Source organism: Ochotona curzoniae, unplaced genomic scaffold (genome assembly GCF_017591425.1).
Source record: "Ochotona curzoniae isolate NIBS_2020 unplaced genomic scaffold, NIBS_Ocur_1.0 scaffold_3208, whole genome shotgun sequence".
NCBI lineage: Eukaryota > Metazoa > Chordata > Mammalia > Lagomorpha > Ochotonidae > Ochotona > Ochotona curzoniae.
The window spans coordinates 9365975-9392619 of record NW_024467106.1 but is presented as its reverse complement, the minus strand read 5'-3'; the positions used below and the strand labels follow the sequence as shown (position 1 = coordinate 9392619).

At 40.2% G+C, this 26645-nt stretch overlaps 1 protein-coding gene across 1 annotated transcript in view; it reads left to right on the top strand.

The window, feature by feature from the left end:
- Positions 1 to 8189: 8189 nt before the first annotated feature.
- LOC121144568 (olfactory receptor 1J4-like) overlaps positions 8190 to 26645 on the top strand; it is a 37456-nt gene continuing 19000 nt past the window's right edge. The window contains exon 1 of the mRNA XM_040962845.1: positions 8190 to 10327. Coding sequence (XP_040818779.1) covers positions 9831 to 10327 — 497 coding nt within the window. The 5' untranslated portion in view covers positions 8190 to 9830. The remainder of the gene's footprint in view (positions 10328 to 26645) is intronic.

Sequence of the window (26645 nt, the reverse complement as noted above, 5' to 3'; positions counted from 1 at the left end):
GTGTGGAGCGGGAGGTTCATCTTTGTTGATGAAGAGAAAAAAATGAAGAGGGTTTTAGGTGTGTGAATGAGGAAGAAAGGTACAATGTGAGAAAAATGTGACTGAACATTTTTTTTTTAAACTGGTGGAGCTTTGTGTTTATAGAAAACATGCTGTGTGGATGATGGTCAAATTGGATAGAGGTGAAGTTCAAGCCAGACGGAGGCTTCAGCTGGACTCACTGACTTGTTAATTTGAAAACGATTTGAACCCATCAGAGGGGAGAGAGTAAATGCCCAGCTGTGTCTGATGTCCAGTGGGTGACTTACTCATGTCAGCTCACCTGCACATCCAAAGGCTTTCCTTTGTTTCCAGGTTTCCAGAAGCCGATCTTGGACACATCTGTGAATTCCAAATCTGTTCTCAGCCAAGGCCTGGTTTCCTTATACCTCTTCCTTGAACTTGCTAGCAAGGTGAGGAGAAGGAAGAAGGGAGGGGCTTATCTTCTGCTCTGACAGGAAACACATTTCTATGTATCAAATCTTTTCTAACCTCTGGTTTGCAGCATGAAGCAGCTTTTCCCGGATATGCATCTCTGAGGCCTCACTTGGCTCTGGAAGCTCAGGCAGCGTCTCTTGGCTTTGGGTCCTGCTCTCCTGGCCCCTGGGGCCCCTGCTATGATGAGGAAGTGGTGGAGTGCCAACCTCTCAGGGGACTTTGTGCTGTGATTTCTCTGAGCAGAGGAAACAGCATGAGAATTCCCGTTGCCAGATGTGGCTCCAAGGACGAGGAGACCCCTGAGGCTCACTGTTTAGATGTTGGTTGGTATCAGAGCTTCTCAGCTTGGCTGCAGCATCTCAAGGTCACACTTCAGCTCTCCCTCATTGTGAGTGCTCAAACGGGATTCAGTGAGTGTAGTTTAACGGTGCATACGTAAACTCCAGTGTCTTGGGATGGGTATGGAGTAGATTGATTTCCATGAGGTTAGTGTCAGTGTATGTGTGTTTAAATCTCACATCCAGGCAGAGATTACTGTTACATTTAATAAAGGCACATTGGAAAGAGTAATGCATGCATTTCCAAAGTTGAGGCTCAGAGCGGTGTTTTGAGGGTTAGCATTGAGGTGTTTATTAGAATGCAGGCCTTGACACTTAGTATTTACTTTGCAAAATTGCTTAACTTCAACAGACACAATATTGTTGCTAAGAAATCTCTGTAGTTTTTTTTAAACTATAGTGACTGCAGTAATTTACATTCCCGCCAACACCGTGTAAGTGTTCCCCCTTCTTCACATCCTCGCCAGCATTTGCTACTCTCTGGTTTGGATTTTAGCCATTCTGACAACGATGAGGTGGGGTTTTGATTTGCATTTCCCTGGTGGGTAGCGATGTTGAGCACTGTTGTCTTAACTTGCTGTACATTTGTGCTTCTTCTTTTGATAACTTTGACTGAAGTCATTTGTCCATTTCTTGATTGGTTTGCTTCACTGTTGTTAAGTCTTAAAAGTCGCTGCTACATTTGAGATATTAATGCTTTGTCAGATAGGTGGCTTGAAAACATTTTTATTGGTGCTTTCCTTTACTGTACAGAAGCGTCTGAGCTTGATCTCACTCCATTTGTTTAGTTTTGCTTTTGTTGCCTGCACTTAGGGGGTATATCTATTATTTTTTTAAAAAATGTTTCCCGATTCTATTTGCTTTGTTAGTGAATTTTTCAGGATGTTTGTTTCTGATGTTGGACTCTTAATTTCCTGTAAGGCTGATCTGGTGTAATATAGTAAATGGTCATATAGTAAATGCCTTGTTTCTCCATTGCTTCACTGGGCATGATATTCTTGGTTGGAAGTGTCTTTGTTCTTACGTATGGAATATATCCTATTGTCTTCTCTACAAGGAATCTGCTGAGTTGTCTGCTGTTAGTCCGACTGGTTTTCCTTTGCATATAACTTGATGCTTTCTCTGGCTATCTTTAGGATTATTTATCCTTCACTTTTGACAATTTGACTACCTCAACCTTTGGAGATGATCTTGTTTTGGTTGAGTTGTCTGGGGAATCTTGGAACCTGTTGTATTTGGATGTCTATGTCTCTTTCAAGACCCAGGACATCTTCTTTTTCTTTTTTTTTTTTTAAATATTTGTTTATTTTTATTGGAAAGGCAGATATACAGAGAGGAGGAGAGACAGAGAGGAAGATCTGCCATTCAATGATTTACTTGCCCAGTGACCGCAACAGCCAGTGCTGCGCCAATCCGAAGCCAGCAGCCAGGTACATCCTCCTGGTCTCCCACATGGGTGCAGGGTCCCAAGGCTTTGGGCTATTCTCGACTGCTTTCCCAGACCACAATAAGGGAGTTGAAAGGGAAGTGGGACTGCCAGGATTAGAACCGGCGCCCATAGGGGATCTCAGCACGTTCAAGATGAAGACTTTAGCCGCTAGGCCACCTCACCAGGCCCAACCTGGTACATTTTCAACCACTGTTTTCATTTAGCTTTTTCATTTTTCTTCTCCTTCAGAAATCCATATGATTTGAATATTTGATAACTTAATAGTGAGATCCCGTATTTCATGAAACATACTTCATTATTTTTAGGTGTCTTCTCTTCATTTTTTCTGATTGGGTTGTTTCAAAAGTCTTGTCCTCCAGATTAGAAATTCATTCCTCCACTGGTCTATTCTACTGTTGAAATTCTCAGTTATATTATTTACTTTGCAAATTTATGTTTTTCTCTCCAAATTTTCTTTTTAGTTCTTCTTCATGATTTCTCTTGTCTTGCTGAACTTCTCATTCGTGTCACATACTGATCAGTTCATTTGTTATATCTGTTTTCTGTGTCCTCTTTCATTTCTGTGAGGTTCTTTGTGCTCACTATTTTGAATTGTATTTCCCTTCACAGATTTCTTTCAGATTAGGATCTAGTTCTGGAGCCCTACTGTATTTTGGGGGGGGGGCTGTTTCCTTGCTACCTGCCCCATGTTTCTACATAGACATCTGTAATCAGGTGTAACAGGCTCTTCCTGCCCCTTGCTTTTTGTGTTTTAATAGAGTATGATTTATTAGGAACGTGTGTATGGTTTAGCTGGAATGCAGCGTGTCTCTTGGATTATTGCTTTGGTTTTTGTTATAAGCAAGCCCGGAAGCGTAGTGAGTGACTTTATCAACGACAGATCTTTGAGTGCCACTGCATTTTATTGGGGTGAAAGCATGACTTAAAGGTGGATAAGGGCTTCCTTGATTGTGCATTTTCAACCCTCAGTTTGGTGTCAGTTACACTTGTGTGGCCTACTGATAAGCCTGTCCCACTATGGTTAGTGTCACCAAGAGCTGTGGCTCTGTGTGTGATGTAGATGGCTACTTGACTTGGGGAGATGGAAGTTCCCTGCCAACAGCTGGCTGGGCCGTGTGGCCAGCCACAGCCAACAGGTATCTTCTTTCCTCAGTTTTCCGTGAAACCTCTGCCCAGTTCAGTCAGTTCCACACTGACTAGTTCTGTCCGTGAGTCTCCTGGAGGTGTAGTCCTTCCTTTGTAGTATCTTTCTTTAGTTGAGGCTGGTGTGGGTTCTCACTTCAGCGGTCTTACATCCTGATTGCTTCCTCCATTAGTATTTTTGATCAACTTTCATTGTAGAGATATTTCATGTTTCTGGTTAAATTTATTCTTGAATAATTGAGCTTTTTTGAAGCCATTATTAATGATACTGTTTTCTTGATTTTAACTTTCAGCAATATCATTATAATTACATAAAAATGCTAATGTTTTCTGTAATGTTGTTTTTTGTGGTTTATGACTTCACTGAATTTATTTATCAGTTCTCTTCCTCTTCTTCTTTCTTCTTCAAAAGCTTTAATAATTTTTATTGGAAAGGCAGATTTACAGAGAGAAGGAGAGACAGAAAGATCGTCTGTCCACTAGCTTATTCTCCAAGTGGCTACAATGGCAGGAGCTGAACCTATGCAAAGCCAGGAGCCAGAAATTTCTTTCAGATCTCCCACGTGGGTTCAGGGTCCCAAGGCTTGGGTCATGCTCTACTGCTTTCCCATGTCACAGGCAGGGAGCTGCATCAGAAGTGGAGCAGCTGGGACATGAACCAGCACCCGTACAAGATCTTGGCACATGCAAAGTAAGGCTTTAGCCATGAGGCTATTGCACTGGGTCCATCTTTAGCAGTTCTAACAGCTTTTTTGGTGGATTCTGTAGGACTTTCTATGGGCTAAATCATGTCATTTTCGAAACATTAACAATTCTACTTCCTCCTTTTCAGATTGATTTTCTTTCTTTCTCTCCCTAATTGCTCTTCCTAATATTTCAAACATTATGTTATTCAGAGCGGTGACATTAGACATGTTTGTCCTGCTGCAGATCTGAAGCGAAATGATCTCAGCTTTTCCTCATTTGGTATGATATTGGTGTTGGTTTGATATATTCATATATATGTATATATTATATATGTATATATATGCATGCATATATATTCATATATATTCATATATATGTGTGTACATAAATGTATATTTCCTTTATAAATTAAAAAATTAATTTAGTGCTACCTTGGATGCTCAAGGTCACAGCTAATGTATGATGATTATACTACAGAATTCTCAACAATTCTCATGTCAGTATCGTAAATGACTATTTTCCCCTTCTTCCTTCCTTTCCTCCCTCCCTTCCCCCATTTCTTCTTCTTCTTTCTTTCTTTGTCTCTCTCTTCCTTTCATTCCTTTTTTACTTTTTTATTTATTCCTTCCTTCATTTTTACTTTTTGAGATAGCATATTTTAAAATTACATTATAGTCAAATCCTTCATAATCTTGAGGTATGATCCTTCTATACCTAATTTTTGAATTTTTGTAAGGAAAGAGTGTTGAATTGTATCAAATACTTCTTCTGAATAGTTTTCTGTTCCTTATTGTTATGTGACTTATGACATTTATTGATTTGCAATTGTTGAAACGCCCTTGCAGCCACGGGATAATCTCCACTTGGTTGTGATGATATTTTTGGTGTAATTTTGCATTCTGTTTGTTGTTTTGCATCTTTGCCTCTCAGGAGTATTGGTCTGTAGCTTTTTTTTTTTTTCTATTGTGCCTGTGGTTTGGGGATCAGAGTTATTCTGGCCTCATAAAAAGTTTGACAGGGTCCTATCTTCTCAATGTTTTTGTAATAGTTTGAATAGTATTGCGGTTAGTTAATTTCGGATATTTTGTAAAATTTGAACGTAAAGCTATCTGATCCTGGATTTTTCTTTCATATGAGATTGAGTGATTGCTTGCTCAAGGTCAAAAATTAATAAGCAGAATAGCTCAGAACCACTTCTGTGAATCCTGAGCCCGTAGCCTGGAAAAGGCCCTTCCTCATATCATGTGGTCTCCCTCAGTGGAGAGAAGAAATCAAAATAATGTTGAGATAAGCTGTATCCTTGCTCTCGTCACAGCAAATAGCAAATGCAGGTGGTGAGGGTTTACAGAATGCAGACTTTCTCTACCTGGATCATAACACGCCGTTGGGAGAGGCTGATCGCTACTTTGGCTACACCACTGCTTGGGGATTACTTATCCACTCTTGCTTAGCTAAAAATACAGGCAATAATAGGTGATCCCAGAGTGTCCCTGGTATCTAGGGCACCGTTAAGTCCTTCCACCTCCTGCACAGGCTTTTCCGCAAGGTCTGGTAGAAATTGGAGGAAATTTGATTCTTTCCATAACCAGAAGCTTAAAGACTTCTCCTAAGTCCTTCTGTGGTTTGTAAAATGGTATCCTCTTGTCTATTGCTCTGGATTCCGATACAAACATAGATATCAGGAGGTCCTTGACTCACAAGGCTTATTCATTACTCTTTTGTTTCTTGTATCCGTAGTAGAAACTGAAGACTGAGAAAGCTGTTTGTGCCTGAGCTCATCACACACTGGCAGAATCAGACTAAGCTGGGAATGCTAGGTAGACAAGGTGTGTATCTGAGCCCCCACAGACATTATATATGAATTTTGTGCAATGTTTCTTTGCTTGTGCAATGGAGAAATATGTATCTTTTTTTTTGATGAGTTGGCTTTTTTTTTTTTTTTTTGGTGAGTTCTCTTTCGCTCTGAAATGTGATTGATCCACTGCCTGATTTTTTTTTCTCTCTAGAGTAGTAGCATTAAACTAAAAAGACTTGCATTAAGCAAATATAAAGCACTTGTTTTTGTGTTCTGGGATCTTCTAATTAGATCCTTTCATCTCAAACATTTGCTCCACTCTCCTGTAGCTCCCACAGTTTGGTTTCTGGGTAGACATCCTCAATGTAAGTAAATGAGCTCGCAGAGTCTGAAGGAAGAGATGCATTCAGAATCTGGAGCAGACGTTTTCAGAATATACTCAGGACAACATCTGGGAAAGTCCTGCAGCCTGTGCTCCACAGTATAGGTGTGATCATATGTGTTACCTGTTCGTTTTGGTATGTCATTACATGTGTTTGAGAAAGCAAAGTGGGTGCGCCTACTGCTTGTTTCATTGTGAGTTGTGCTCTGGTTCTTGTGTCACATGGGCTCGAGTGTCTTATTGACTGACTACCTTCACCTAGTCAGGTATGGGTCAGTGGGTACCAAAACTCATTCTACAGTGAGCATGTGTGGGTGTTATCATGAGTGTAGAGTTGGTGCTTTTAAACTTTTTTGGTGTGTGACATGTTTGACTTTGCTTTTTTGCTTTTAGTGTGTTTTTGATGGTGTGAGTCTGCAGTGTCCGTGTTTTGCTAAAATATGACTCATGTGTTGCTGATTGTGTATATTATTTTACAGAAAGATTTTCTTGTGATTTGGTTTGGTATAACAGATCTTGTGAATTATGTGTGTGTGTTTAAATAATTCTACAGATAATTTAGCCACAGTCACTGTCCTTTAAGATCACTTAGATCACAGATGTTACAAAACCACAAATAATTTAAGTGTGTGTACGTGTGTGTAACGTATTTCAAAAAGTTAATGAAAAATGGAATTGAATTATAAGCTTATTTTGATGAAACATGTCTAGCATTTTAAAATACTCATTTATTTATGTAAAAGATCTACAGAAAGGGAGGAGAAATGGGGAGAGAGAGAGAGAGAGGGAGAAAGAAGAGAGGGGGTGGGAGTGAGAGGTTTTCCTTACGCTGAGTCCTTCCCTAGAAGCCTGCACCTGCTGGAGCTTGGTCTCATTGAGGTAGAGAGTGTCATCCTGGTTTCCAGGTGAATGTTGAGGCCTAAGAACCTAGGCCATCCTTCTCTGCTTTTCCCAGACCATTAGCAGGGTGCTGGATTGAAAGTGCAACAGTTGGGATCCAAATTGTACCCTCTACAGAAACTGGCAGCACAAGAAGCAGTTTAACCATTATAACACTATGCCAGCCAGTTATAATTTTCTTTTTAAATTCATGCTTAGAAGATGTCTTCAAGAAGCTGATAAAAAGCGCATATTGTAGAAAAATTTGATAGTTCATTTTAATGAGTTTTTGGAAGTACTCTTGTATTTGTTTTGGATGGTTGGCCACTATGAGCTCAGATATTCCTTAAATGTCTTTCATCTGTGCTTCTGTGTGAGGCAGGCAAGTTCATGCGCATTGCCACCACTGGGTAGCTCTTAATCTATCGTGTAAAATCTTGGTAGGAAGTTTCCTAATCCTCAATCTTGTCCTTGTCTTCTTCTGTGGCCTTGGGAAGTGACCCCAGCTCTCTGAGGTCCAGGCCTCATTAGTAAAGGAGCGGTAACCATTCCTCCTCCCTTATAACAGCAGTTTGAGAAATCATGAGCCAATGCATACGAACTCATCAGCACCATGGCTGACATATGGTTCTTGGTAAAGAAAAAAGAATAGGTTTTTGTTATCTTGCCTTAAATCCGGTGTTAGTGCTATGGCTCCTTCTACCATTATCTAAGAAAGAAAGGAAGCAGACAGATGCTCACTCAAACGTTCCCTCCAAACCCTGGCTTGATTTGCTTTTTCACATCTCATGGCCTTACTTCCTCATCCATGCAAGGCTCAAGCTGCAGCAAAGTTCCTAGTTGCCTTTGGTTCACATCAGCCAACAGCCAGACTCTGCAGAAGGCCAGTCATTGCTTTCCGTGTAGTCATGATCTGAGATAACCCATGCCCCTGAGGAAACTCGAGGTCCCTGGGAGGCACTTGCTCCTCTGCTTCTACATGAGTCTGAATGATTTCTGAACATTTTACTCCTTTATCGCTCAAAATACCAATAGAAAGGGGGAATGGTTACTTCTCCATTCCAGTTGAGGAATATGAACCTCAGAGAGCTCAGGTCACTTTCCAAGTTTACAGATATATACAAAGACTAGAGAGAGAACTAATTAGCTGACCTACCACGGACACCAAGATCTTGCGTGATGTGTAAGAACTGCTCAGTGGTGAAAATGCACAGAAGGCAGAAGTAACACTGCTATGGAAAGACAGATAAGGAATATATGAGTCCCTAGAGGCCAGCCAGACGCTCCCAAACACACGTGAGAGAATTTCAAAGAGTGTATGAAGTAGTTAAAAAAATCTTCTCTGCTTATCAAATCTCCCATCTTTGTTTCTTCTCTAAGAATTCGTGTTTATAATTCTGAACTCGAATACAGTTTCCCAGCCAAGGAAATACTGAATCTGCAATCACTGTCAAACAACTGAATGAACTTGACTTAGTCATGTATCTCACTGGTGTGTTTGTTCACATCTCTGAAATGGAATATCTATTTACCTTGTGTATCTAACAGGTTCTAAGTATATATTTAGAGTGCTGAGAGAATCTTAAGAAAGTGAAAGTGCTTTGTATGTTATATGATGTATAAATAGCAATCGTTTTTCCGAGCAGGTGACTGAGGACATTTTGACCAAAGATGGAAAACGTACTGTGGCTTCTTTGGCTATTCTCTCCAAGGAGACATGATATCTGTTTGGAACATTAAAAAAACAAAACAAAACAAACAAACAAAACCACACAAGGATTCTGGGTAGGTAGATATAAGGTAATTCCACGTGTCACTCTTAACTATACATTTAAATATTGTATATATTTTTTTGCTTTGTCATTGTTAAAATGGATAGAGCAATATTTCCTAGGACAAATTGAGGGCATAAGAGTGCCTGGGACCATCACTTGTTGGTTTGGATGCCCTGATTGGACACACTTTTGGTAAATGGGAATTTCAAGTGATTCCAAACAGGAAGGACCCGGGACTTGCACTGTATAACAGACGAACCTTTCGTAATTCTGTTGCAACTTAGAGAGTTTCGCATGACTTTTAAAGGGCATGACTCACAACCAACATTTCCTTCTCTATTTTTGTGTAGTTGGTCTTTTTTTCACTGTTTCATATGAACTCGATTATGTAGCAGTTTCTTTTTGTATCTTGGCTAAGACAAACCGAGTTACATGGTACAAGATAAAGCAAATGAATAATACTTAGTAGCTTAACAAATAAGGTATGATACATTTTCCTGGAGGTGGTTTCATGGTAAATCAAAGTGAATTAGCAAAGTCCAAATCTTTCTTGATCTACAGATATAAATTCCTTCCCCACAGAGCTTTTGAGTTTCTTGTCCATTTGTACACATTCACTTGTTCATCCATTAGTGTAGTGACTGAGACAGGATGCTCTTAGGTAAATATGTGTTAAACGAACAATTAATCTCCTTTTGCTCATTTGGTAAGAAACTAATGTGAAGTTTGATTATTGTTGGAGCTAGAATAGGACAAACCTGTGATTCGTGTGTCAAGACTGAGAATCAGACTAATAGCTGCAGCAACAAGTTGGTCTCACATGCAGTATTCTGACATTGCTAAGGTTATGCTTGCTGACATTTTCCATTGTTCTTAATTCCTAGCAGAGAAAAAAAAAAACAGCATGAGGTGGGTGAACCAGAGCAAGGTGTCCAGCTTCCTTCTGCTGGGGCTCCCAATTGACCCAGAGCAGCAGGGCGTGTTCTTTGCTCTGTTCCTGGGCATGTATCTGACCACGGTGCTGGGGAACCTGCTCATCGTCCTGCTCATCAGGCTGGACTCGCGCCTCCACACCCCCATGTACTTCTTCCTCAGCCACTTGGCCTTCTCTGACATCGCCTTCTCTTCTGTCACTGTCCCGAAGACGTTAATGAACATGCAGACTCAGGATCGATCCATCCCCTACGCAGGATGCATAACACAGATGTATTTTTTCATACTTTTTGGCTGTCCTGACAATTTCCTCCTTGCGGTGATGGCATATGACAGATATGTGGCTATCTGTCGCCCACTGCACTATGTCACTCTCATGAGGGAGAAGCTGTGTGTCTCCTTGGTAGCTGTGTCCTGGCTTTTCTCTGGAGCTCATGCCCTGTTACACACTGTCCTCCTGGCCCAGCTGTCCTTCTGTGATGACATTCCCATTCCCCACTTCTTCTGTGAGCTCACTGCCCTCCTGAAGCGGAGCTGCTCAGCTGTCTCCCTTAGTGAGCTGATCATCTTCACTGAGGGTGGAATGCTTTTTCTCCTGCCTTTTAGTAGCATCTTAGGCTCTTATATTTGTATTGGGACCACTGTTCTGAGGGTCCCCTCCACCAAGAGGGTCTTGAAAACCTTTTCTACCTGTGGCTCTCACCTTTTCGTGGTGTCTTTATACTACGGGGCACTTGCAGGTGTCTATTTTTTCTCTCTGTCACAGAACCCCAGTGACAAGGACATAGGTGTTTCTGTCATTTATACAGTAGTCACTCCCATGCTGAACCCTTTCATCTACAGCCTGAGGAACAGAGATATCAAACGGGCCTTTGAAATATTTGTCAATAGGGCTAGCTTCTTTAAGTGGCTATCACTAAATCTTATTTGAGATATGAGTACTGAGGGATATGATTCCTAAAATATTTACATGGTTGATAACCCCATACAGATTTAAAATAATACATGTATATATTCCTCTCTTACATGGTAGATAACCCCATACACATTTAAAATAATACATACATACATATGTATGTATGTATATGTATATATATAATGCATGTACAGTGCTCTTAACAGGTCTATGAAACCAACTTTGCTATTTATATTGATGAATATCTCAGGTGTCAATCTTTATTAATTTATACCTCTTATATGCAGAATCGTAGGCAAACACATACCATTATTGTGGATTCATCTTTTTCTCCTTTCATATATGTCCATTTTTACCTGATATGTCTCAAGCAGCATGTCGTTGAGGACACATAGACTCAGCATTACGATCTGTTCCTGGTGGACTGACTAGCCTGCATAACAGAATGCTGAAGCTAGCTTGCATCAGTTTCAATCTAATTGTCACATTCTTCTCAACTCCACAACCAATGGCATCATATCAGCAGCTTGCAAATGGCTACAATGGGAATAATCACACCAAGAAAACTGGCAAATCCTGCAAACAAGTCCCTGCCACAGCAGAGAGCTGTTGGCTATTCATCCAGAGGCACTTCATGGGTTCAGATTAGGAAATGGCTTCTGATCTCTTGATGGTCCCGACTTGAATGCTTCATTTATTCTTTCTACTAATATCGACCTGCCAGATTCCTTTCCTATCAGCTTACTTCATGTATGTTTGTATTTATACAATGTACACGTTATATGATGAAAACACTACAAACAGTGAAAAGTTGAATGTTCGATTGACAAGCACTGAAAGTTTTTTTTTTTTGAAATTTTGATCTGTACTTGCACTTTGATTTCTGCAGGTGGTTTGTTTGAGGAATTGAAGGCTTCAAAAGCTGCAGGTGCTCAAGTTGCTGGGATATAAACAGTGCCATGTTTGTGTTTAATACATATACATCATCCAGAATACTTTAAATCAACCCTAGACTATTCTAAAGCCCATATCATGTAAATTCAATGTAAACAGCTGGTATATTACATTGTTAAAGGAATAATAACAAATAAAATAATATCTATGTGTTTAACATAGGTTCAACTCTTTTTAAAAGTTACTTTGTGATGCAGTTCCATAAGCTCTGGGATTTCCCTTACCCCCTCCCCACATTCCCTCCTCAACACTAATTTTCCCCATAGCATTACAATATTTTACTCCTTCATAAACAGTCCTAAGTCCATCATGCTGCTATTTAATCGTATCTCGACGTTGTAGGCATAGACAATGGCAGACAGTCCCGCATCCTGTTGTCAAGATGCATTTCGTAGTTTCATTGGAAGTCCATCTATGATTTGGAAGCAGAGATGCACACCACACGTATCTTCACAGTCTCGACAATGTAGTTACTATACATGCCCCTAAATGAAAAGCAAAAACACAAAATCAACAACGGGAAGAAAATAGAAAATTTACAGCAACTGGCAGCTAAATAACATGCTACTTTGTATGACCAATGTGTCACAGAAGAAATGAAAAAGAAAATCAAAACCCTTGTGGAAGAAAACGATGTTACTATATGACCTGCGAGTCAGTGAAGAAATTAATAATAAGAAAAAAACTTTAAAAGGCATTAAAACAAAAGCAAAAATACCAAAACCCATGAGATATATCAAAAGCAGTATTGAAAGGACATTTATAGCATCAGATGCTTATTTAAAAATCAAAATATCTCAAATAAATGATCTAGTGCATCTCAGGGACTTATTAAAAAGAAATGAACAGAAATCAAGAAATGATTAAAAATTCACAGCAAAACTAAAAGGACTGAAACTAAAAAAACTACAAATTGCAACAAAAAAGCCATTTTTTAAAAGAAGATGCAGAACACAAACTTTTATCCAGACTAGCCAAGAAAAGCAAGAGAGAAAACCAAGTAAAATTAGAGATGAAAAAGCAAACATCCAGCCTGTTCATCTATGACATCTGATTAACGAGACTAAGCCATTACACATATGGCCTCTCTGCTTGAGTCTGGCCAATGACTCTCCATCTGTTTAAAAACGCCCTTACCCCATTCTCCCGTCTTGTTTCTCTGCAGGACTAGCTCTTACAGTCCTAGCTACATGTTACATGCAAACAAGAAACATCGTTTTTATTTCAATCTGTATTTGGCTGAGTCTGTGGATGCAAATTTGCACACAAACTGTAATTATACTTAAAATGCTGTGATATATTTAAGATTGCATTTTTAAATATCACAATTTTGTATTTGAGACATCTGTTTTGTATTTTATCCCTTCTCTTTCTTTAGTTTGATTAATTGCATAGGAATTTTTACTATTTCATTTTCCTTCTGCTACTTATTATACATTATTATTCTGTTCTGTACTTTATGTAAAGATTAGTTCTTGCTTTATCTTTAAACATTTTTTGTTGTTGTTGGGGCACAATATACCTAGTGCTGAATTCACCACTCAGTGGCCTTTAGTAATGCACAATATGCATCCATCCCTGCTTTTTCATTCCAGAGCTCTAAAGCCATCATTAAATGGTCATTTCCATTTCTCCCTACCTTAGCTTCCACTACAAAACTATATTTTTTTGTCTATGAAATATTCAGATAGACTGAATATTTCCTTTCAGGAATTTATGAGTGCTCATTTTTCTACATTCTTGCTAATACATGTTTTCATTATTTTCCTCATGACAGTGTCCTTTGATGCAAAAATTTAAACTTTTTAAAGACATTACAGGCAGCAAATTTATGTTCATTAAAATTTTAACAAGTAATATTGTATACTGCAATGTTTCAAAGCTTGCATACAACATAAACTCATCAACTCAGTGGCTATTGTTTATATTTCCTTTTCCATTTGTGATGCTTAGAGACCACAAAGCTCCTCTTTTGCAGCTCTTTATACAGTTAATATATTACTGTTAACTCTGGTCACCCCACTACGCTATAGGATCTTTCTCTTGTCTCTCCTTCTCTCTTTTAATCTGATGTTCTAATAAGAATTTTTTTTTATTCCCTTAAGAAAGAAGTCTATGTATTCTTTTTTAAAAGATGCATTTATTTTTATTGAAAATGCAGATATACAGAGAAGGAGAGACAGTGAGAAAGATCTTTATCTTCTGGTTCACTCCCCAAGTGGCTGCAATGGCCAGAGCTGAGTTGATCTGAAGCCAGGAGCCTGGAGCTTCTTTAGGGTCTCCCACATGGGTGCAAGGTCGCAAGGCTTTGGGCCATCCTGTGCAGCTTCTTCAGGCCACAAGCAGGGACCTTGATGGGAAGTGGAACAGCCAGGATACGAACTGGCAGCCATATGAGATCCCAGTGTATGCAAGGCGAGGACTTTAACCACTAGGCCACCACACAGGGCCCAGTCCATGTATTCTTAAAGAATATGCATCATCCTAAAAGTGTGGATGTTGGCTGTAGTGTAAATTAATAAAATAATTTCTCTCTTAACCACCTTCTTGTTCTTTGTTTGATCAATCATGACACCTGGACTTTCAGTTAATGAGTAAGATGACACTCCGATGAGAAGATGCAGGTTTTTCTTGGAGGACATGTTCTCCTCTGAAATCTAGGCATCTCCCTGGGCACACTTGCTAGGAATGGCATGCAAGGACCATCCTGGCAAACGGCAAGCAACCTGCTTCCCTGAATTCTTGAGGAAAGATGGAACGCTTAATCTTATTGCTTATCTCTCTCTAACAAGATCAAGATCTTTGGGGCAGAGGGGAAACCTAGGCCTCCTAAACATACAGAATGAAAAGGAAAAACCAGATTATGAAGAAGGGGAATTTAGGCGTGTTAGAGCCTTGTATTTGTACATGCCAATTCTACCGGTTCGTCCTGCACAAAGCTGGCCTTCCATTGGCGGGGGATGGGTCTTCAGAAGTTGGGGAGAAGGAGAGTGGCTCACATCACTGGGGCGTCGTTCTTACACCTCTAGTCTGAAGTGGGGAGGGAGATCAGTTTGGTGGTCTCCTGCGATCTATTGGACAACCCAGGTGACAACCAGACCTAGTGGCCAGCAAGCTCAGAACTCCATCAGTACCATTGGGCATCCTTTTGTGTCCTAATGAAAAGGCTGTGAGGCTGAAGGAACAACAGTGAGCTGCACAGGCGCTTAACCAGGAGAGGACTCACTTCTGACTCAAAGCATTGCACCAGCCACACAGGGAAAACAGTACTGGCTTGGCATCCTACGGGTTCCACACAAAATAGGTCCAGATAGCCTTCAGACCTAATGGCCAGCAGGTTCCAGCAAGACTAGCACCCCTGACAAACCAGCAATTTAGGGCAATTGGTGTCTCCCTAATACTGTGCTCACACCAGGAGTGGGAGAAAGGCTGTACAGGAAATGGTGAGGCCACATAACAGAATCACAGGGGGTGGGAAGGGTGAGGCAGGAGCTGGGGCTAAGGAGACTATAATGGAAACCTAACAAAAGAACCCAGAATCAAAACTCACTGGAGGAAGTGGCACAAGTGACTGCAAACAAAGAAGCAGTTACCGAATATAATCAATAAAACTGACCTGTAGGCCAGAGGGCAACACAGCTTAGAAACTGGCCCAAGCAGAGGAATCTGCTAAATGACCAGGAGCAAAAGAAGAGACAGAGGTACAATGAGTATTACTGATGCCTCCCCAACAAAGAAGCACAAACATTTGCAAACCCCAGAGTTAACTGAGGAAGACATCGAGAAAATGGGGGATAAAGAATTTTAAAAACTTGCCATAAAGCTTCTTAGCAGCAATGAGAAGCACATAGAGGAGTTCAAGGAATTTAAGGAATATGTCACACAGGAAAGAGCAACACTGAAGAAAATCCAGCAGAATTATTGGGCATGAAGGACACAATGGAGCACATAAAAAATACAGTGGAAAGTCTCAATAATAGAATGAGTGAGGCCGAAGGAAGGATCTCAGAACTGAAAGACAATTTCTTCAAAAATGGGAGAAAAACAAGGTAGTGGAAAAGGAACAGAGTCAAGCTAAGAAAGGTGTTCAAGAATTAGGGATGCTATTAAAAGGCCAAATATAAGAGTTATGGGAGTTCCAGAAGGCACAGAAAGAGAAGTTGGGTGTAAAAATGTATTTAATGAACTAATAAAGGAAAACCTCCCTAATATGGAGAAAGAATTGGGAAACAAAACACAGGAGGGGCACAGAACTTCCAATAGGGTTGACAAAAACCGATCTACACCAAGACACCTGATAATCAAACTCTCGTCATTTGAATAATGGGGAAAGATCCTTAAATACGCTCGTGAAAATATCGATTAACCCACATGGGAACCCCAACGAGACTCACCGTTGAGCTCTAAGAGGAAACTCTACAGGCCAGAAGATAATAGAGTGACATAGTCCAGATTCCAAAAGGAAAAAATTGTCAGCCAGAATGAGTTACCCAGAAAAGCTTTCCTTTTTGTTTGAAAATGAAAGAAAGCTTTTCCACAGAAAAGAAAATTCTTCCATAATAAAGAAAAGCTGAAAGAATTTAGTTTTCAGACCTGCCCTACAAATGACACTTAAAGATGTTCTATTGACAGAAAAAAGAAATAGCACCTACCAAAAACCAAAGGAAAATGTGGAAAACATCCCAATAAAACAACAAAAGAAGACTACATCATCAAACAATGAACAACCCATGGCTTAATGACAGGACCAAATCACTACCTATTGTTATTAACCCTGAATGTCAATGTCTTAAACTCATCAATCAAATGTCATATATAAAAGCAGATTGGATCAGTAAATAAAACCCATCTATCTGCTGCCTACATGAGACACATCTCATCAACAAAGATAGGCAGAAACTGAAAGTGATAAGAAGGAAAAAGATATTCTAGGCTAATGGAAAGGGAAAACGAGCTGGTGTCACCATTCTTATGCCAGATAATATTAATTTTGATGTGAAAAACATCAAAACATAATGATGAAGGATCCTTTCAGCATGGAGAGATCACGTTACTAGCTTCTTAGGATGTTTGCTTTTTCATCTCCAATTTTACTTGGCTTTTCTCTCTTGCTTTTCTTGGCTAGAACAGATAAAAATTTGTGTTCTGCATCTTCTTAAAAAATGGCTCTTTCTTGAGCCAATCCAAAGCCAGGAACCCAGAGCCTCTTCCGGGTCTCCCACGTGGGTGCAGGGTTCCAAGGCTTTGGGTCATCCTTGACTGCTTTCCCAGGCCATAAGCAGAGAGCTGGATGGAAAGTGAGGCTGCCGGGACACGAACCAGTGCCCGTATGGGATCATGGTGCATGCAACGCAAGGACTTTAACTGCTAAGCTTCCATGCCAGGCCAACAACCAATTCATTTTAAGAGAGGAAGCTGCTCCAATCTCTTTCCATGAGAATGATATCCACTTAGGAATCTAGTTCAGGGTCGTGAGTTCAGAAACCACACTTCCCCGCCCATGTAACCCTTCTGCCCACCTGTCAGTCAAATGGTGCCTTCCCAGTGAGTGGCTCACCTTACCTGGGACTGAAGAGTAGCCACTCCCCTTTTCATGCCACTTAGGAGACCTTACTGAGGAGGTAAGAACCTAGAAAATTATTGGGCTTTAATCTAGACCACAACAAGACCTAGCCTAATAACAAAGCCAGACAAGAATACACATGGCGAGAGAGGAAAAACTACAGGCCATATCCTTGATAAATATAAAATTCTCAACAAAACACTAGCAAATCAAATCAACAGCACATATAATCCAGCAGCATATCCAAAAGTTCATTCACCACCATCGAGTGGGGTTTATTTTAGCATCCAGGAAGCTCTTTTTTTTTTTAAACATACACAAATCAATAAATCAACACATAACATCAACAGAATGAATAGCAACTCCAATGGTCACTTTAACCAATGTAGAAAAGGCATTCAACAACATTCAAAAACCCTTCATGTTTAGGAAATAATCCTCAAATTGTTAGATATATAGACGGAATACCTGAGCAGAGTGAAGGTTATATACAACAACTCCATAGCCTAAGTCGTGCACAACAGACTGGACAATTCTGCAAAGAAGCGACACAAAAGCAAAATGTTCTTCTTTATCTCTTTTTACAGGTTTTTATTTGTTGCCTAGAAAGTCCCACAGCTCTAGGATGCAGAGAATTTGTTATCTGCTGTGCAGTTTGTTATGGCTCTGACCTGGCTGCTTCTGGTAGCAGCATTACAGAGACCTCTGAATAACCCTCTGTGAGAGGAGAGAGCGGATGGAGGCAATGTACCTTCCTTCCTTAGAGCCAAATCATCACTCAGTCCCAGGTCGGTGCCCCAGAACAGAGTTAAAGTCAGTTACTGTAGCATTCTCTCTTAGCAGAGTGTGGCAGTTTTTTCCTACACTGACGTGGCGAAGTGATGACTCGCAGCTGTCAGCTGGCCGTGGCACGCAGCTGGTGCCAGCATTGTCTCTGTGCTCCTCCTCACTGTCCCATGCAGTCTTCATTGTTTTGTCATTTCTGCACTGGAAATTTCCGTCATATTCCTGAAGAGTGATCTTTTCTTTGTTCTTTCTGTAATCCCAAGGAGCTGAAATCAGCAAGGCTATATCCTACTCAGCCTTGTTGGTGTCTCTGTGTTTTTGAGTAAACTTGAAATAATTACTTTAAATTATTTTCAGTGCATTTCATCATTTCCTCTTCTTCTCAATCTAATATTAAATAATGATTATGTGTTGCTTTGGGGAGATGTAGTGCCCTTCTTCTTCCTGTTTTGTGTATGTATGTGTTCATATATTGATTTTTGTATGTCTATGGAAATCTCCTGTTACTATTTCTTTTGAAGAATTTTTTGAAGAAGATTTGTTGATCTGTTTGAAAGTCAGAGTTACAGAAAGGGAGGGAGATTTTCCACTTGCTGGTTCACTCTCCAGATGATCACAATAGTTAGGGCTGGGCCAGGCTGAAGCCAGGAGCTTCTTCTGAGTCTCCCACACAGATGGCATTGTGGTTAACTTTCACTGCTTTATCCAGGCCAGTAGTGGCAGCTGAATTGGAACTGGGGTAGCCTGGACTCAAATTAGTACCTGTATGTGATGCTGGTGTCACAGCCAGCAGCATGGTCCATGATGCCACAACACCAGCCCCTGGAGGATTTTTTTTCCCCTTTAATTTGAGGCATTATCCCCTGAAATGTGTCTCTGGCATGGTGGCATGTCTGAGGAAGACTTACTCTAATTTCAGGGGTGTGTGCTTAGGGTCTCAGGGAGCTTAGGCCAACATTTGTGGGTGGGCAAGAGTCCAGAGAGACACCCAAGTTGGGTGAGGTGGAGGTGTGGTTATAGTCAGGTGTGGGGAGAAGTATGTTAAAGCCAGGCAGTGTGTTTGCAGTCTCAGCCCTTTTGGGTGCCAGGGCAGACCAACTGACTCACAGCCTGGGATGAGACCTCATGCACATCCTACACACTCAGCGCTGTACAGAGCACAGACCCAGTCCACAGTGTGTCCTCCAACCCCTGTGAGATCAACCTACAGGAGCTCTGAGTGTCCACAGGAAACTCGGGCAGGTGTGAAAGCATTTAGCCACAAACATGACTGTCTCAGCAATGTGGCCTGTGTCCAGCATTCCCACAGCAGCAGAGTTTGGGAGGACTGCTGTCAACTCTGAAAGTTGCCCTATCCCAGTCCAGCCATCTCCAGTGGTGGTGGACTTGTCGGCTCAGGACACAGTTAACTATAGCTCCAGCTCAGCAGATTAAACCTGGTGCTTTGGTGGGGGGAGGGAAGAGAATGCAATGTGGCCTCCTTTCGTGGAGGAAAGAAATCACCTAGACCCTCTGCCCGGCTTCACAGGCCAGACGCAAAGCCAGTGAGGAGGGTGGGATTCTCATTCAATCAAAGCCATCAGTGGAAGGTGGTGGCCTCCTCTCATCTCGCCCTGGGAAGACGACGCCTCCCAGCCTAGAACTTGTGTAGATGCGGGAGTGGCTGATGGTGGTATAACTTGTTGTCTCTCCTTGCTATTCCATGTAGTCTCCCGTGCTGTGCTCCATTGACATGGTCAGTCCTACCCCTGGGAATGTGGTCCTTCCTTGGTTTCTCTGGTATCTTTTGGTGGCTGAAATTACTGTGGCTTCTTACTCTTCAACCGTCTTGGACCCTCACTGATGAGTAGGTTGACAGTTTGCACTGTGGAGATCTTTCACTTTTTTGGTGAAACCTATTCCCAAGTATTTCACTGTTGGGCAGTAATTATAAATACGGCTATTTTTCAATTTCATTTCCAGTTGAGTTACTATTGGTGTATAATATAGAGTTTTGTATGTATAATGACCACTAAGTATGCTGCCACTTTGCTGAGTTTACTCATTAGCTTTGGGAACCAGATTATGGTGGAGTCCTTGATGTTTTCTAGATTATAAGATCATGCCCCGGGGCCAGTGCCTTGGCTCAATAGACTAACCATTTGTTTTTCTAGTTCCTTCAGGTGCACTGATATGTTCTTAAAAAGATATGTGTTTATTTATTTGAAAGGCATAGTAATAGGAAATGAGAAAGAGAGAGAGAGAGAGCAGGTGCCAGGAGCGGGGACTCGTCAGGTCTTCAAAAACCACACCCTGAGTCATCATTACTCATTGCTTCCCAGGCACATTGGCTGGAACCTGAATCTGGAGAGTGAAGTAACTGGATTCGAACCAGGCACTGTGATATGTGATGTGGGTATTTCAGGCAGTGATTTCAGGAGGTGTTTCACATGCCTGCCCTGAGGTCTTTCCACTTTGAAAAAATCCTATCATTGGTTACTGTGAACATCCCTGTAAGTGCTGCTTTTGCTGTATCCCATATATTTTAATATATTATCTTTTCATTTTTATTCATTTTAAATTTGCTCCTTGATCTCTTCCCTGTTTCTCTGCCTGTACATGAGTTAGTTGCTTGACTACAGTTAATCTGGCAGTAAACTTTGCTGGGTAGCATAGCTTGCTGGCAGTTGACCTACCTGGACCTGGCTGGGTAGCTGTATCTTTCTCTAAGCTTGGGAGGTTTTCTGTCATTATCTCTTTGCATCTGATTTCTGCCTCTTTGCTGTTCTTGACTCCCTTGTGAATCCCAATAACTAAAACATCTGTTCTTTTCCTGCTAGCCTTCGTATCTTGCGAGCTTTCTTCATTGCTCTTGACCCCCTCTAACTGCATTCTCAAACAGCCTGTCGTCAAGCTTACTGGTTGATCTGCTTGATCTGGTCTGCTATTATGTTCTTTATTTCACTTGGTGTAATTTTCAGTTGATAGATTTCTGCTAAGATCTTAAATATAATTAAACCCATCTCTCCTACAAATTTTTGTTAGAATACTGAAGCATTTATCCGTTGTCTCCTGAATTTTGTTGAACTTGTTTAAAACAACTATTTCAAATATTCATAAGCGCACTACAAATGCCAGTTCCTAGGTGACTGGTTTCTCACACGCTGTTTTGCTGAGGTCATGGTTCTCTTGAAGCTCCTGAAGCTTGTTGGTGTACAACATTGTCTACATATCAAAGGATTATTTTTGTTAGTCTGGCTCCATTTGTAGCTGTCTTTCTAGAAATTCTCAGCTGTGTAATTCTTTTTCTAAGCCTATAAATACATTTATTGTAATCCCGATTTCTATTTGTCAACAAGTGTCAATAAGGAACACTCTCAAAATAATTTTTTCCAATACCTCAATATGAATAGAAACTTATTGACACATTGCTTTTTTCTGGGCCATGTTTTTATATGATAAGATACTTCTTTGAACATCTGCTTTCTGAAATCTCTGTTAATCTCACCCATTTCTGTAGTTTGTGATATATTCCATACATATAATTTTATTATCAAATTATATAATTTTTAAAATAAAATATATTTTATTATTAAATTATGAGCTATTGGGGCCTGGCATGATAGCCTAGTGGTTGAAACCTCTTCTTGCATCCACTGGAATTCCATATGGGTGCTGGTTCATGTTCTGGCTGCCCTGCCTCCCATCCAGCTCCCTGCTTGTGGTCTGGGAAAGCAGTCGAGGACAATCTAAAGCTTTGGGACCCTGCACCCGCGTGGGAGACCTGGAAGAAACTCCTGGATCCTGGCTTCAGATCAGCTCAGCCCCAGCTGCTGTGGCCACTTGGGGAGTCAATCAGTGGACAGAAGATTTTCTTCTCTTTCTCTCCTTCTCTCTGTATATCTGCCTTTCCAATAAAAAAAAAATCCTTAAAAATTTGTGAGCTATTGCAGAAGACAAGCTTTGGTTAGGAATTGAGAAGATGAAAAGTTATGCTGAAGAGAAAGATGATAAAGATTAAAATTTACAAAATGCCTGCTGCCTGGAGAAGTTAATATCACCTGTTCATTCAAAGTGATGCCTTTTCTCATAGCACTTAATCAAAGAATTCTTGTAGAGTCAAGGATTTTATTTTTTATCTCCATACAGGCAGAGAGATGTGCCAGTGATTTTCTTTGGTTTAAGAAGCAATTTTTGTCCAATAGGAAAAGAGCAGGTTAATTGTGACATTGTAGTCAGAACAGCAGGTATCAACCATGACGTGCTGGACCAGAAACAATTCCTAAAGTCCAAACATCTTACAGGACTTCATTAAAATAGAATTTCAAGATACAGATCGATATTTAACACAACCAAAACATATTTACCACATTATCTTAGATAATGAGCACATGATATTCAATTTTTAATCAAGCTTTGAATAATTAGAACTAGAGAGGTATGTAATGAACTCAGTATCAATTTTAAGGAATTTGTGGTATAGCATTGTGGTAATCTTATCCTAATACTAAGTTTTGAGCCAGAACCCATGATATCTAGAACTATATTACAGTTCCCATGTCCCAGGGTGATCATGGGATGGAACTTTCTTCACTCTTGGTCGGAACATGATGATAGATGATAGAACGATAGAATGGTGATCTTGAGACAATGTGGGGTTCAGAAACAAGACTTTGATTTACACACTCAGACTCCAGCATGGAAATTATGGGCTTCACCCCACATTTTTCCCAATGCAAACTAAGAAGACACAAAGCATTGTGAACTACTAAGTTCCTAGTGGTTTGCCTTGTGGTTGCTACATTCCTCCAAGAATGAACCCTTTCATTAAATCGTTTTTTCAACAGGTAGTTCTTCCTCTAAGGGATTCAAAGACAAAGAAGCAATTATCTTCTGTTTGTCTCTAATTTGGAGCTTGGGAAAGGGAAAATTGTCCCCTGGTTCTTTCAAAGGCTTGTCAAATTAGAAATCACGTATATTTCTCAAGAGATGTGAAGAATGTGGGTATACCAATACATCCACGTATCTGATTGGCTGATAACTCTTCGGCCTCTTGCATTGAAACTTTAAGGCTCTTAGAGACTCCACATGTTTTGCTGTATTCTGTGTCTTCTGGAGAGAAATGCAATAATTTTTCCCATGCCTTGTACTTGAAGGTATCTATGTTCATGACTTAAGGGGTCATGTCAAAGCAGGAAAAGAATTTACACCCAGTAATGTAATTGTGTGTGTGTGTGTGTGTGTGTGCATGTGTATGTAGAGTATAGACTACACACCCCAGATTCCATCCCTTCTCACATCAGAGTATGACATACAGCCCCAATAGGGTATCACGAACCGAGTATCTACATTTTGAGAGAATAACCAAAACAAAACTCTCCATAAAAAAATTCATCTCCAACTCAACTTTCTATTTAATGTTTGAGAGCCTGCTGGGTAATTTTATCTCCTTTGGTTTGTTTTTAACCCCTATTAACTCTTCTTGGATTTTTCTTCAGGTTTTAAACCAAATCTTTATAATAATTTTCACATTTTTGGCCATCATTCTGGTATTATTTCGTACCTAAACTGCCGCACTAGCCTAAAACTCTATTCCTACTGGCACCCTTGCTTAACTGTAATCTGATCTCTACCCAGGAGTCAACACAGTACCTAAAGATTTTAGTCATTTCTTCACTTAAACTTTGTCTTGGGTGCCTTCATGCTCCAAGGATAAAATCAAAACTTTCTATCATAACAGAAAAGGCCTTATGCATTCCTGACACGGGACAGTTCTCACACCCCTTATCTCTCCCTGGTTGACCATGCTCTTGAATTTTCTGCTTTTCGAATACCCTTGGCTATCTTTGCTCAACAGTTAACTAGAGTGCCTATTTTTATCATCTTTATGTGAAACGTTCTTAGGTTAAAGGCATCACTTCAGTTTCTTATAATTCGACAGTCTATCCAACTCATGAGTATACATTCACTCCAACTGCATTTCTAAGAATTTGTCCTACAGCTTTACATGTTTACAAAGTGATGGATGAGCAACGCTTTCTTTGTAATGTTATTGAAAATAGCAAAATATTAGAAATAATTTACACATCCCACAGACAGCTCATTAGTAATTTCATTGTGATAAACTATTATTAACATGGTAATGAGTAACAAAAAAGAATGTGAAATTTATCTCAGGTGACAATGTCACACTAACAGGATTTTTAATGTAGGAGCTAAAGAGTGTAGTACGAATTTATAGATGATATAAGTGGGGAGAATTGACACCTTAATGCGAATTTCAGTTAGCTCCCAAATGAGTGATGAGTTAGACAGACATCTCTTCAGTTCTCAAAGATCTACAGATTGAATAAGTCTTTATTTAGAATATGGATTCTGTTTTAGTAGCCCCTCATGTCCACTTTCCCTTTTCTTTCTTATGATTGTTCATGTGGCTAAGTTTAAGACCTGAAGGAGAAAACGAGAGAAGTGATGGGATTAGAAAATGTAGATGTGTTAGAAATTGGACAGGAAAAATAGCAGCAAAGAATCCTCGGTATGGGACTGTGGATATCAGGAGAAAATATTTTTTTTTGTTATGCTAGGTAGACAAAGAAATGCTTTGGCAGATTCAAGAGATTTCTGAAAAGCCAAGAATTTCCTGGCGTTCTGAGGACTTAGAATGACTTTTTTTTTTTCAAGTGTGGGAATATACAAATTAAGACTTTGGAAGAAAATTTTCCTCTATTTCCCACGATGTTCTTCCATGACCCCATATTCCATGGATGACGCAGACTGAACATTTGAGTGGCAACAATTTTTCCTAAAGGAAAAACCGATGGCTGTCTTACAAAGAATGTCACTAGAGACTGAGTTACTGACACAGATTCATAACCTGAAAACCATTGCCTTGATATGCGAGGATTGGTGCGTTTCCAGTTTCCAGATCCTAATAGCCTAGAAGATCAAAGCAGCCTGCTGAATCCTCCTATCTTGGTACAATTGAAAAGAAACAGAGCGTTAGCCAAAGCATGTCTCAGCAGCACAGAGACGAAGAGGGTATAACAGACTTAGAGATTCTGTGTTAGGTTTTCTACTGACCAGTTGTTGACCTCATCTTGCATTCAAATGTCTTAAACTCCTATTTCCATCATGAACTACCGGCTTCCACAAATTTGAACCTGAATTGATCTGAAAATTATTAGAATACCTTAGGGTTCCTCTAAAAATCTGTGTTGGTCTCTAGGTAGACCAGTAAGCATCTGTATGCTGGATCATCACTGGCCCACTGGAGGAGTAAAAAGCCTGAGACATTTAAATAAATCATTGACTAATTCAAAATTATGCTTTCTTTGTGTTATAATGATTCGCCATTTCCTTCTTTTCAAGTACATTTCTTCATTTCCAACAAAGCAGCAGTGGCAGAAGAGCATGACGATGGATAATCAGAGTAGCATGTTTGAATTCCTCCTCCTGGCGCTCCTCATATGGCCAGAGGACAAAGGCGTGCACTATGTCCTGTTCCTAGGCATGCACCTGACCACGGTGCTGGGGAACCTGCTCATCAGGCTGGACTTGCGCCTCCACAAGGCTGGACTTATCGCCAGTTGAACATTTTGCTATTTAAGTTCTATGTGGTTTTTTTTTTTTTTGGGAAAGAATTGTTTACTTATTTTATGGTGTGTGTGTGTGTGTGAGAGAGAGAGAGGGAGAGAGAGAGAGCCTAGGAGGTTGCAGTGCCGGGGTTGGCCCAGCCCAAAACTAGAAACTAAAAACTTGTGGGTCTTCTATTGGGTGGCAGGGGCCCAAACACTGGGATCATTAACAGGGATCTGGGTTGGAAGTGGAGCATCTAGGACACTACCCAGTACCCATGTGGGATGCTGGTATCACAGATAGCTTTACCATAATGCTGATCTCTAGAATGCCACATTTTTAGCTAGAATCTTAATTAATTAATTAAGTTTAAAAGATTCATTTATTTTTATTCTAAAGGCAGAGTTATAGAGAAGGAGCGACAGAGAGAATCCTCTCCGCTGATTCACTCCCAAAATGACCACAATGATTGAAGCTGGGCTGGTCCAAATCTAGGAGCAAGAGCTTCTTCTGGATCTGCTACCTTCATTGCCTTTCTAGGCCATTAGCAGGGAACCAGTTGGAAGTGGAACAACCAGAACTCAGGCTGGCGCTTACATGGGATGCTGGTGCTGGAGGGGAAGGCTTATCCTACTATGCTGAGGTGCCAGCCTCCTTTTGCCTGAATTTAAACACTTTGCTTGTAGTCCTGAAAGTTCTTGAAATATATGGAGTTTATTAATTTTTAACATAGTGCAAAATAGACATAAAATTTTCAATTTATTAGTAATAAAGTATTTCAAATGAATTTCAATAATTTATTCTTTCTCTACCTCTCTGTAATGCCACTCGCATAATTTATTTGACACTTACAGATGTCAGAATTCTTATACATTTATATGATATCTGTAGCATACTTCTATTTAAAAAATATGTGTCACTACCCTATTTGCCAGTAATCACAGATTCATTACATGATCTAATAATACCCGAGATGGCAACTAAAATTAAATTATATCTATCTTGTGATTTTA